Raw genomic sequence first — 14092 nt, forward strand, 5'->3', positions numbered from 1 at the left:
AAATAAAACTGATTTAGGACTCTATGAAATATTTTGTTCCCATACTAAGCTGTATTTGTTTCTACTGATCTTATACCTTTCTGGACTCTAATTGACTTGCTGGGCTTCATACTCCTTGGCCCATGATTCAATCTTAATCCTTGTTTTGAACTGCTTCTCTTCATGGTTTCTCAGCTGGTAGCGTTGTATACTTGTTGTTGCTAAGTGTGCTGATCGTTTCATATAAACCTGTGACATTCCTTAAAAAACCAGTTGTGAGTATAGCTTAAGTTTGTCATCGTCAAAACTCAGGAATCAACAATTTCCCCCTTTTTGATGATGACAACCTTACAACTTGATAAGAGTAAAATATGCAGATAATGACTAAGGAATGAAACAAGGTGCTGCTGACAATCATACCTCAAACCTCAATTAGGAACAGATGGAACATTTTCTGAGGTTTCGAACTTATGTATAGATACAACTATTTGAAACACAAGTTGTCCCCCATTATCTTCCCCCTTTGGAATTATCAAAAAGGGTAGTTGAAAAACGATTTCACAAGACAGAGAAGAAAGAAATAGAGAATTATGTTACCCCAACAGACCAAGAAGCAGTTTGCAGCTCAAGTCGATCAACGAGTTTGACCGCACCCCTGCAAGCAAAATAAGATAATAGTAACATAGAGCACAACACAAGCAATAAGTCTATATGTCAGTGTGGGTCAACTATCAGAACGTAGGAAAAGCGCACTAATGATCATTAGTCATAAACTTGGCGCATCCAAAACATCCAAAAAAAATTGTTCAAGGACCAAAAGAAAGTAATTGTTTATCAGAGAGGAAAATATATGGGGTGGGGTAAGGTAGCATAAGAAGCAGGGTCAGGCTTGGGGTGATCCAGGAGCAGCATTATCATCATTTGCCACCTCCTCTATGATCATGTCAGCAAGACGTTCTGTCATGTCGTTGAAGAACTCTGCCTGGTCCTGCTGCATCTTGTGAATAAGCTCCTGCAAAGAAGTAACAGCTGACAATAGAACCACATTGTCCAGCTGCAGTTGATCCACTTTAGCCATCAGGAGCTGCACTGAACCGTCTGGTGAGGGAGCAGCAGATTGGGTTTCACCATCTTTGTCTGAATCTGAATCCTCGACCTTGTAGACCGGAGGCACTCCTTTGGAAGAGCTGGCTAGACGGCTATTGCGACGGATAGGCTGATAAGATGATGTGGCTGGAATGTTCTTGGGAGAGGAGGTGGCTTTGGTTGGACTTGTCTCCTTTGGACATAGGTCAACAGGAACACCCTCTGTCTGACCCTCTGTCTCCTGGCAAGGAAATGGTGCCTCCTCTTCCGCATCTGACAGCTCATCTCCCTCATCGAGCTCTTCTTCTACCCCCTCTAAATCATCCTCCTCCTGTTGGGTTGTGTCTCCAACCAACAGCTTCCCAACGCAGACAACCCCATCAACAACATTCAGACTTACACCATGTAGACAGGCTTTGTTTAGAATGTGGGCTGGAGTATATGGTTCAGATGTATATTTTGTGAGATCAACCCCCACTTTGCGCATGATAAAGGTCAAGAGGGAGCCGTATCCAATCATGTTGTTTTGAGAAATGTTGTGGGTTAGGTGAGCAATAAAGACCATGGGAAAGTCGATTTGGCGATGAGATTCAAGGAGAAAGATGTAAATGAGGTCTAATCGACTGGCTAGGGCTCGTTTATCGTGACGCGGAACAAGTCCTCGACGTACCACATTGAACAAGACTTTCTGAAAGGGAGTGAGAAGAGATTGATTTAGGGCTTTTGGGTGTTTTCCCTGTCCCCCAAAATAAGAGTAGACGTCTTCCATGGTAGCACCCCCCAATTCAATTGGACCTTTCCCCTTATGGTAAACCTCCTCACCCAGCACAGGAACCTTGAACCAATTCCCCAATTTTTCAGCATCAAAACTAAATGACTTCCCATTTACCTCCGACTGACAAACCCCCCCTTTGTTTAAAAAATTTGAACAGAATTCTCCCATAGCCTCAGGGTACATGCAAGCTTTCACTACAAGAAAAAAGCAAATTTCCGACCGCCAAAAATAGTCGCAAAAAGAGCGTTTTTGGTCGGAAAAAAGTTTACCGACTAAAAATAGTCGGAAAAGGGTTGTTGGTGATGTTCTGGTCGGAATTTGGCAAAATTCCGACTAAAAAGTAGTCGGTAAAAACTTACGACTACTTTTCCGACTATAAATAGTCGGAAAATTACCGACCACTACATTAGTCGGAAAATTAACGACAACTGCTTTAGTCGGAATATTACCGACTAAAAAAGTGGTAGGTAATTTTCCGACTAAAAATTGTAGTCGGAATATTAACGACTACTTTTCTAGTCGGTAATTTCCGACCACTTTGTTGGTCGACAATTTTCCGACTACAATAGTAGTCGCTAAAACAATTTTAAAAAAAAAAAAAAAAAAAGCTGAAACCAGTAACTTGAATGTCCAGTTACTGGTTTTCAGTTTGACGATTCCGATTTCACACCGAACAAACATGCAAATTTATCAAAATAAATAAAAATAACAATCAAAACAACTTTTCATATTATTAACCCACAAAGAAAATAAAACCCAAACTTTTATTCAAGAGTTATTACAACAATACTTGTACCAACAAGTTAGATCTAATAGAGTCGAAAAAATTATAATACTTAATCTAATCTAAAACGAAAATTACAAAACAAGATTTTGCTCCTCACTCCAAATATTTGCTTGAGATCTTCCATCCCCTACAACCAAATAAAAAAATATTACGAAATATCATATTAAATAAAGAAATTAAATATGAAGAACGAAAATTAAATTAGAAAAATGAAATTAGTTTAAAAACGGAAATAAAAAAACGAAAATCAAATTCAAAAACGAAAATCAAAAAATTAAAATAAGAAAATTAAATAAGAAAAACGAAATCAGATAAAAAAACGGAAAAAAACGAAAACTAAATAAGAAAAACGAATCATTTTAATAAACGAAAATCAAATTTAAAAACTAAATCGAATTCAATAACGAAAATAAAAATTAAGAAAACGAGATCAGATTAACAAAACGAAAATCAAATTTGAGACGAAAATCAAATTTGAAACGAAAAACAAATTAAAATTAAACAAGAAATTAAAATCAAATCTTAACTCAAATTAAATCCAAAAAAATACAAATTTCATGACGAAAATTTGACGAAAAAAGATTAGAAAAATCAAATTAAAAAAAAAACTCACCAATTTTGATGATCATCTACGGTGTCGATGATGATAAAAGGAGGTTGATGATGAAGGAGATCGGTGAGGTGATGATGATCTGAAGAAGAGAGGATTGGGAGATATACGTTGCATAGAATTAGAAAGGAGAGAGTTGGAAGAGGGGGAAACGACGTGAAGAGGGAGGAGAGAGAGAGAGGAGAGTAGGTTAGGGTTTTTGTGGTTGTGTGATGATGCGTGAAATACTGAAATCCTAAAGCCCAAAGCCCAAATCTCTAAAAGAGTACAGTAACGACTACTTTATTTGTTTTAATTAAAAAAAATATCACCGACTACTAAATTAGTCGGTATTTATTGAAATTTCCGACTAATTTAGTAGTCGGTAATAAATTTTATTATTTTTAAAATAATACCGACTACTAAATTAGTCGGTATTTATTGAAATTTCCGACTAATTTAGTAGTCGGTAATAACTTTTATTATTTAGAAAAATGTTGGAATTTTTTTTGGGCCGACATTTTATCGACTACTTTTTTAGTCGTTAAATTAACGACCAACATCAAAGTAGTCGGTAAAACTCTATTTTAACGACCAACTTCAAAGTAGTCGGTAAATTCCGACTACATTAGGTAGTCGGTAAAATTATTTGGTCGGTAAAAGTAGTCGGTAAGTTTTTTTGAAAATTTGTTTTGGTCGACTTTATTCACGACTATTAAGTAGTCGTAGTTTACCTGTAAAGTAGTCGTAAATCACCGACCACAAAATGTTAGTCGGTAAAAATTGAATATAACGACTACCTATTATTTAGTCGGTAAAATTTAATTTTAGCGACTACTTTTTATACGGTCGGAAATTTCGGTCGTAAAATCACCGTTTTCTTGTAGTGTTTGGAGCACACCTCAAACCGATATGTCCACCCCTGTGACTCAATAGATTCTAGTAACTCAACAAAACCAACTTCACGACACCAACCAAAATCAATACTCAACCCAGGGAGCATGCGATCGGGGGGAAAATAATGAAATTTTGAGGATTCAAGTTTTACCTTTTTCTCCATTGGAAGGTTTGGTTCCCCCTGAGTTGGTGCAGCTACTTCCTTTTTCAGAACGAGTTTCCTTTTTGTGGTCAGCTTGGCGGTGGACTTGGCGGCCGATGGTTTTGGTGTGGGTTGCTTTGGAGCCATGGATTCTGGGTAGACTGTTTGGAGAGGGATGATTGTGATTATCGGTTCCGAAGGAGAGGAAGAGTTTCTTGGGTTTGGGAATTGAAGCTTGTAGAGAGTCATGATTATTTATAGGATAGGTGGTTGGCGAGTGGATAATGAGAGAGAGAGAGGGTTTTTGAATTTTAAATTCTGGGGTTTGAAGAATAATCGGCGAAGTTTATAGGGAGAATGATTGGGAGCTGAAAAGGTTTTGTTGGGAATTGATTTGTGGGAAGTGTGTTTGAGTGAACAAAAATGAATAGTAATGCATGCACCGTGTTCGTAAGATTCACCGAATCAAATTAAATGCTTTCCATTCATTTTTAGTTTTCCCACTTAGACTTAGAATTAATGCAAGTATTGAGAGCAAGTGCAATTACCTTAGAAGTGTGCAGACGTGGCTGTGGTGATGCACAGCTGGGTTTTGCAATCTGATTCCGATAGTTAGTCCATTCTCAAATACGTAAGAATTAAAGAAATAAAATAATTTCTTTTTTTTTTTTTTGAAAAATTCATAAGGGTTAAGAAATAAGGGCAACAAGGATCAAGTTATTCGTATCATACCGAGTTCTAACCTTAGTTTGTCGTGTCTGTCCCTGGATAGTGGTTTGGTTAGGATGTCAGCAACTTGATCTTCTGTGGGACAGAATTCAAGCTTGACTAATTCCTTTTCCACATAGTCTTTTAGAAAATGATGACGAATGTGAATGTGCTTGACTCTTGAATGATGAACTGGATCCTTTGATATGCAGATGGCACTAGTGTTGTCACATAATATAGGAACGCAACTTAATTTCATACCAAAATCTCTAAGTTGTTGTTTGATCCATAGCATTTGGGAACAACATGAAGCAGCAGCTACATATTCAGCTTCTGTGTGAATCCAGTAATTGGGCCGATTCCGCAAGTCAACCGAAGATTGAGGCTGGGTAATAACAATGATACAGAGGCGTGAAGGGGTCGCGGAAAGAATTGGGTTCGAGCTAGAAAGCCCAACCGGTAACCAAAAGAAGCAAGCCGGCCGCTGAGTCAAGTAGGTTAATGCCACAGTGTTTTGTTTCTTTGATGCCCAAGATACGGCACATGCTCCTAGGAACTGAACCATTCCCGATGTGCTTTTCCTGTTTACTAAATCACCTGCATAGTCAGCATCTGTGTATCCTTTGAGGTCAAAGTGATCATAGTTAGGGTACCATAGGCATAAATCATCTGTTCCTTTTAGATATCTTAGAATTCTTTTAACTGCTGTAAGATGAGATTCTTTTGGATTAGATTGAAAACGTGCACAAACACCTACACTGAATGCAATGTCTGGTCTACTTGCTGTGAGATAAAGTAACGAACCTATCATACCTCTGTATCGTGTTTGATCAACACTTTTACCTTCTTGATCCTCATCTAATCTTTTAGTTGTTCCCATTGGTGTGTGGTTGCTTTTAGCAGACTCCATTCCATATTTCTTGATGAGATCCTTTATGTATTTCTGTTGATGTATCATGATGCCTTGTTCCGTTTGTTTGATTTGAAGACCTAGGAAGAAGTTAAGTTCTCCCATCATGCTTATTTGAAATTCTTGCTTCATTAAGTCAGAGAATTCCTTGCAAAGATCTTCGTTAGTAGCACCGAATATAATATCATCAACATAAATTTGAACTATTAGTATGTCTGTATTTCTTGACTTAAGGAACAGGGTTCTATCAACTTTACCTCGATTAAATTTATTGTCTAGTAGGAAATGAGAAAGTCGTTCATACCATGCTCTTGGAGCTTGTTTTAATCCATATAGTGCTTTGTCCAGCTTGTACACATGTGAGGGGTATTCTGGATCTTCAAATCCTGGTGGTTGTTCCACATAGACTTCTTCCTTGAGATGTCCGTTTAGGAACGCACATTTTACATCCATTTGATAGAGTTTGAACCCCATGTATGATGCGAACGCTATAAGTATACGTATTGCTTCCATTCTGGCAACTGGAGCAAATGTCTCTTCAAAATCTATCCCTTCTTGCTGATTGTACCCTTTGACCACCAATCTGGCTTTGTTCCTAGTGATGGTTGCATGCTCGTCTTGTTTGTTTCTGAATACCCACTTTAGGCCTATTACTCTGTTGGCTAAAGGTGTGGGCTCAAGATGCCATACCTTATTTCTTTCGAATTCATTGAGTTCCTCCTGCATGGCCATGATCCAATCAAAGTCAGTTAGTGCCTCTTTATAATTTTTAGGTTCAATCATTGATAAATATGCATAAAAAGCACAAAAGTTTTTAAGTTGTGATCTCGTTGTTGTTCCTCGTCTAAGATCACTAATTATTTGGTCAAGTGGATGTGAGCTTTGATGTTTCCAAGGTCTGGGTTGGAATGGTGTAGAGGCTTCTTCGGCACGCTGTTCTGTTTGAGTATTTGGTTCTGTATGATCCTCATTTTGCGTTTGTTCTACTTCAACTGTTCTTTCTTCATGTGTTTCAACATCCTGTGTCTGTTCTTCTATTTGTGAAGTCCTTCTTACTTCTTCGTCTTCAGTTTTTCTTGTGAGTCCTAGTTCAAAATTTCCTTCAGGAGTTGTGCCTGTAACAGAGTATTGGGAGTCAGTTTCATCAAATATAATATGTATGCTTTCTTCCATGCACATGGTCCTTTTGTTGAATACTCGATATGCTTTGCTGTTCGAAGCGTATCCCAAGAATATAGCTTCATCACTTCGTGCATCAAATTTTCCCAGTTGGTCTTTTCCATTGTTGTGGACGAAACACTTGCATCCAAAGATTCTGAGATGTGTTATGGAGGGTTTTCTTCCTCTATATAATTCATATGGGGTTTTGTTTTTGATTGCTCTAATCAACACTCGATTGAGCACATAGCATGCTGTGTTTAGAGCTTCGGCCCAGAAACTTTTTGGAAGTCCACTAGCAATCAGCATTGTCCTTGTCATGTCTTCAAGAGTTCGATTCTTTCTTTCTACCACACCATTCTGTTGAGGAGTTCTAGGTGCAGAGAAGTTATGATCTATTCCTGATTCTTTGCATAGGTCATCAAATTTCTTGTTTTGGAATTCAGTACCATGATCTGATCTGATGTGGACCAGTTTGTGATTGCTTTGTCGTTGGACCCTAGAGGAAAATGCTACGAATTCTTCAAATGTTTCTTCCTTGCTGGCTAGGAAGATTACCCATGTGTATCTTGAGAAGTCATCTACAATTACAAGCACATATCTTTTTCCACTTCTGCTTTGAGTTCTCATTGGTCCACATAAGTCCACGTGGATCAGCTCCAGTGGTCTTATTGTACTGATTATTCCCTTTGACTTGAAAGAAGTCCTTACTTGTTTTCCTTTGATACAGGCATCACACACTGATAATTTTGCGAACTTGGTATTCGGAAGACCTGTGACTAAATTTTTTGAATCAACTTGTTCATTAGAGAGAAACTAGCATGACCAAATCTTTTATGCCACAATAATGGATCATCTTCAATAACACTGAGACAGGTTAGATTGGAGTGAGGAACAGAGTTAAGATTAACCACATAGGTGTTCCCTTTCCTCTGTCCCTCTAAGATCACTGTATCAGTGTTGCTGTTGATAATCAGACATTTATTCGAGAAGAATTTAGCATAATTTCCTTTGTCACAGAATTGAGAAATGCTTAACAAGCTATGTCCTAGACCTTCAACTAAAAATACATTATCGATGGAGTGAGACTTTGACTTACCGACCTTACCAATTCCAATGATGTTACCCTTTTTATTATCGCCAAAAGTCACAGTTCCACCTTCATAGGTCGTGAGTGAGAGAAATCTGTTTCTGTCTCCTGTCATGTGCTTGGAACAACCGCTGTCTAGGTACCATGTGTTGTTCCCCCTCACTTCGACCTGCATGAGATTTTTAGTTAGAGTTTTTAGGAACCCAGCATAGCTTGGGTTCCTTGCTTGGAATCAAATCGCTTTTCTTTACCCATTTAGTTCTGGTGTGTTCTATGTTCTTTTCCAAGCTTCTTTGGTTTTTGGGACATGAGATTCTGTAGTGACCAATTAGACCACAGAAGGAGCATACAATGTCACTATAGAGATCTACTCTAGTCTTCCTAGGTTGACGTTTCTTATAGTTGAAACCTAGTCCTTCTGTGCGTTTGGTTCTAGCTTCTTCTATCCATTTAGGTGTTCCTTCTATTCTGTGTCTAGTCTTTCTAGCTAGTTCATCTTCTAGTTTGGTCTTTTCTTGGTGAATCTTGACTAGTTCCAGTTGAGTTCTTTCTAGTTCATCTTTGTAAAGGCTTTTAGTCTTGGCTACTTCTAGATCAATCAGTTCTTGTTTTAGCCAGATGTTTTCACTTCGTAAGGCTTCACAGATTTCTTTTATGTGGAGGTTCTGATCAAAGAGGTTAAAGAACCGTTTGTCTATATCTATGTTAGTATTTTTTGTCCATTCTAGCTCATTACTAAGTTCTTTTATGGTGGTCTGGTGTTCTTTATCAGAGTTTAACTTTTCTTTCAGTAGATCCTCATAATCACTAGTGAGACAGGAAAGTAGGTCAAACAATTCTAATTTGGAAAGAGATTCAAGTTTATTTTTAATTTGAGTGAGACTTGCCTGGAATTTTTCAGATTCTGAGTCAGATCCATCTTCTTCATGTTCAGCTACAAGGCACAGGTGAGCTGTTTCTTCGTTGGGTTGTTCCTGTTCCTCATCCGAAGAAGTGTCTCCCCATGCAGCAATCATGGCCTTTCTCACCTCAGTTTTGGAGAATGAGTTCCTGTTATCTTTGAATCTGTCTCTGGTTGTTTCCTTTCCTTTTCCTCGTTCTTGATCCCAGAGAGGACATTCCCTAATGCGATGTTCCAAGTTTCCACACCTATGGCATCCAGTATCAGTTTTGGAGAATTTCCGGTTAGGTTTCCCTCGGTGATCTCCATCTTCATAGTTCCTGAACATTCTTCTGAATCTCCTAGCAAATAGAGCTGTTTCCTCATCCTCTTCAGAGTTTTCATCGTTTTCAGTTTTTAGAGCAAGAGCCCTATTTTTGTTATTCTCTGAAGGTCGTGCATTTAGTTGCAGTTCATGGGTTAGGAGAGATCCAGCTAGTTGTTCCAGGTTAAACTTGGTGAAGTCTTTAGTTTCCTGAAGGGCAGTTACCTTGGCCATCCAGGGATCCTGTGGAAGTCTTCTTAGAACTTTTCTAACTTGTTCCTTAGGGGTTATGATTTTGCCAAGAGAGTTCAATTCATTGATGATGTTAGTGAAGCGGGTGATCATGTCTTGAATTGTTTCAGAAGGTTTCATGGTGAACAACTCATACTGATGCATTAAAAGATCAATCTTTGATCTTTTGACTTCGTTTGTTCCTTCATGAGTGACTTGGAGCAGATCCCAAATTTGCTTCGCATTTTTGCATCCCATTACTCTATTGTGCTCGTTTGGACCTAGTCCACAGTGAAGAATTTTGACAGCCATGGCATTAAGCTCGAGCTTTTCATAGTCGGCTTTGTCAAATTCAGCAATCGGTTTAGGAACGGTTTCACCAGAGGTGTTTAGCTTAGTAACTTGGAAGTCTCCAACTTCAATGACTCTCCATACTTGATAGTTCTCAGCCTTAATAAAGATCTCCATCCTGTTTCTCCAGTAAGAATAGTATTTGCCACTAAACATTGGAGGTCGTTGTGTTGAGTATCCCTCTTCGAGTTTCTCAGTTGTGTTCATAGCTTCAGAATCGTTTTTCCCGACAGAATTACCTGCAGTTAAAGGGTTCTGGCTCTGATACCAATTGTTAGTTTCACAGAGTTCCTCAAGAGGGGGGGTGAATTGATATTTTACGATTTTACAAAAATTAAACTACTAGGAACAGAAACAGTAAAATATGCAAGCGAGATTTAGCGTGGAAAACTCTCTAGGCCCAATAGAGAGGAAAAAACCACGGCCCCTTTGGGGACTTAAACACATTTACTAATTAGGCAAAACAACTCAGTTTCTTTACAAGCCTAATCTACTCGGGCCACAATCTGTTAGTCTCCTCTGACTACAGATGACCAGGAACAACCCCTCGTTGTTCCTTCCCTTACAGAAACAGTCCCTCAACTGCTTCTCCTCACAGATCTCTTGTGAGATCTTCTCTCTTGTTCAAGTAAGCCTGACTCAGGCTTAACATACAATATCTCAACACTTAAACTGAAAACAAAGTAATATTAAACTTAATACTAAATACTAGATATAAGACCACGTAACAAATACTGCTCTATATGGGAACAGGAACAGACTCTTTAAAGATTAAGACTTTAAGGGTAATACCTGAAAGCTTCCGGTTAATGTAAATAAGTCTGATAAAAACTTTCGCAGAGAACTTAAGGTGTATATATAGGAAAACCAGAGTTTACCCTAGATTCTAATTCAAACCAGTTTAGGACTCTTTTCAAAAGATATACTTTCGCAAATAACATCTTTAAAACGCGTTTTAGATAAACTCAATCCTTACGGATTTGAGAGTTGTGAATTAACTTAAAACGTTTAAGAGTTTAACCTTAAGTAAAATAGTAAAATCAGTTTTGTAAATCGACACTTATCGTTTATAAAATAAAACTGATTTAGGACTCTATGAAATATTCTGTTCCCATACTAAGCTGTATTTGTTTCTACTGATCTTATACCTTTCTGGACTCTAATTGACTTGCTGGGCTTCATACTCCTTAGCCCATGATTCAATCTTAATCCTTGTTTTGAACTGCTTCTCTTTATGGTTTCTCAGCTGGTAGCGTTGTATACTTGTTGTTGCTAAGTGTGCTGATCGTTTCATATAAACCTGTGACATTCCTTAAATAACCAGTTGTGAGTATAGCTTAAGTTTGTCATCGTCAAAACTCAGGAATCAACAATAACGAAATGCAATTTTATGTAGAAGTTCTATCGATATTCCAAATGCGACTATTAAACATACAGGACATTGCTACATCAACCCACTGGGTAGATAACCCACTACTAATAGAACATTAAAAAACAATTAATAAAGCTGATGTGGATTCCACTACCACACTCTCTATTAGTAGTGGGTAGTTTACCCGGTGGGTAGATAAAGTTTTTTCCAAACATAAATGGAAAGTTCAATTAAAGTGACAATTATCCGATTTTTAAAAAGTTTAGGAAAGACAAGACAATAAGACGCTTAAATTCTCGAAACTTAAATTGGAGTGGATCCCACATAATAAATGGCCATATAGTAGTGGGATTGACTTCAGACGTTGACTTGTATGCCTTAAAAGTAAGTTAATCCATAAGCTAAATTCATCCTATTTCCTATTCAAAAGAGAGTTTATATTAAAAAAAAACAAAAGATGTTGGAGGCGGAAATGGGAGAGCCAAGCCCAAATTTAGCCACAATAGTCCAACAAGGCGCACCTCCTCATCAACCTGGATCTCAGCTTCAAACCATACCATTACCAGGTAACTTGATCTTTCGGCAAATGATTTTTTCAAGGATAAATGTATCTTTTTTGAGAAAATTAATTTTGAGTGAAGATGATTTTCTTAGAAAAAGTGAAATGATTCATTGGAAGAATCACCTCTTGCATTCTCCTCTGCTTACTTAAACTGTTTTTTTTATTTTATTGTATTGGAGTATATAACATAGTATAGAACATTAGCTTGTAATTAGTTTGTTACTTAGTATAAATACTCTAGATTTGTACTATCTCAATTAGTTACACAATTAATAAAATGTAGTTTCTGGTTTCCTCTCCCAAAAGCCACGAGCTCTCAAGCTCAATAATGGCGTCACTCTTATCTCCTTCCTTTATTCTTCTTCTTTCCTCCTTCACTCACAAATTCAACATGGTATCAGAGCGGGAACGATCTCGGCTCTACGATTCCGCATAAAATTTCCGTTCGATTCAACTCATCAAATTTTCCCCACTTTTTTTTTCTGCTTCGAATTTATTTTTGGGACGAATTGAGTCAAAATTCGACGAATTAGGATGTAATTCGCCCTAATATCTCTTAATTTCGCTCAGAAATCTTATTTCCAACCTTGAATCAAACGATTTTGATTATTGAGTTTTCCCCCAAATTCTAGGGTTCTTGAAATTGTTTTGAAATATTTGCAAGAATCAGGTATTGATGGTAGATTCTTGAAGCAATTTGTGATTCTATGTTATTCGGTGTTTTTAATCGAAGGATTGACCGGACTTTTTGATCGGAGGTTTGATCTATGATCGATTTGGTTGCGATTTCTGACCGTGCTCTTCCGTCGTCGTCTTCTTCGACGCCTGCTTCTGATACTTCAAGTTTTGCTGTTCTTCAATTTCGAAGCTCAAATTAATGGCGGGGACTGTTCTTCTGTCGGCTGTCTGCTTCTTATTCTGCCACTTCAAGATTTGGAGAATCAAAACCTGTAAAATCAGGTCAATTTTGTGCATTTTCCCAGCAACAAATCTGGAGAATCAAAACCTGTAAAATCAGGTCAATTTTGTGACCCATAGAGGTCTGTTATGTGACCCATAGAGGTCTATTTGGTGATCCATTGTGATCTTTCTTTTGATTAGACCCATAGTGGCTCATTCTTTCAGACCCATCGAGGTCATTTTCAGACCCACAGTGGTCCTTTTTCAGACCCAAAGTGGTCAATTCTCAAAAGACCCAAAGGGTCAAATTCTCAAATTGTTTCTTTTTTGATCAATTTCTTCCTTCAGCTTTTTTTTTCATAGCTGAATTTCTCACTCTTTTCCTCTCAAACACATTATCCTTCATTCTTCACATTGGAGTTATGGTGTATGTGTGTGATTGGTTGATGATCAATGGTGTATTTTGGACAGCAGGAAGCTGATTCATGGTGGTTAAATTTAACCACATTATCCTGTTTCAACCACAGTATTCTGGTGGTGTTTTAATCCTTCATAACAACTTTGGAGAAGTGTTCACTGTAAATTTGCAGAGGGCATCAGTAAGGCAGCAGGTTCCCTAGTTAAAGATACCTCTGTCTCAATTTTTCAGATGCTAAGTGTTCAAGAAAACACAAAGCTTAGCAGCAGCTTTCAGAACTTCGGATACCTCCCATATATTGATGGTGTGTCTGTTAGGTTATGATACATATGACAATTCATAAATCATGCGGAAAAACCATTTAGCCAGGAATACATATTATTTACACATAATCATATAGCATAGTTTAGATGCATACTCTTTGTTGCGTGCCTTCCCTAGCTGCGCCCGAACCAAACAAGAACAAGTCTTTAGGACTCCAAGTGTCGTCCCTCCGTAGATAGTCCACAGCACGTCCGGATCCGCCTTAAGATTGACCAACTAGAATCGCCCTTAAGGTACTAATAATTTCGGCACTTTTAGGCAAGGTATGTGACTGAATTTTTCTCTCAAAAACTCACTTTGAATACTTGAAAACTCGTTATAAATTGTGAACCCAGGCCACATATTTATAGGGGTATGGAAAGAGAATTGGAATCCTACTAGGATACGAATTAATTAAATTAGAATCCTAGTGAAACTCTTATTTAATTAATTTATCTTTTAGGATTAGGAATTTAATCATTAAACGAATCCTGTACGTTTTAGGTTTCGTATGTGAACACAAACACACACGCACGCACAGCAGCCCACGAGGGGCGCCATGCGCGCGCGCGCACAGCCCGAGCAACGCAGCCCACGACTGCCGCAGCCTTGGGCGCGCGCTGGGCCTG

The 14092-nt window shown here is 38.0% G+C and overlaps 1 protein-coding gene and 1 long non-coding RNA gene across 2 annotated transcripts; both read right to left on the reverse strand.

Annotated features, from left to right (window-relative positions):
* Positions 1-2546: 2546 nt before the first annotated feature.
* LOC130463855 (uncharacterized) lies at positions 2547-4097 on the reverse strand. Its single transcript, XR_008924037.1, has 2 exons — positions 3241-4097; positions 2547-2754 (listed from the first exon to the last, which is right to left on the reverse strand). It is a non-coding gene; the product is annotated as an uncharacterized lncRNA (long non-coding RNA).
* A 4206-nt stretch (positions 4098-8303) lies between these two features.
* Positions 8304-10115, reverse strand: LOC130462897 (uncharacterized). Its single transcript, XM_056831872.1, has one exon. It carries the CDS (start codon positions 10113-10115, stop codon positions 8304-8306), a length of 1812 nt encoding a protein of 603 aa, XP_056687850.1.
* Positions 10116-14092: the final 3977 nt, after the last annotated feature.

Source organism: Spinacia oleracea, chromosome 6 (genome assembly GCF_020520425.1).
Source record: "Spinacia oleracea cultivar Varoflay chromosome 6, BTI_SOV_V1, whole genome shotgun sequence".
Taxonomy (NCBI): Eukaryota; Viridiplantae; Streptophyta; class Magnoliopsida; order Caryophyllales; family Amaranthaceae; genus Spinacia; species Spinacia oleracea.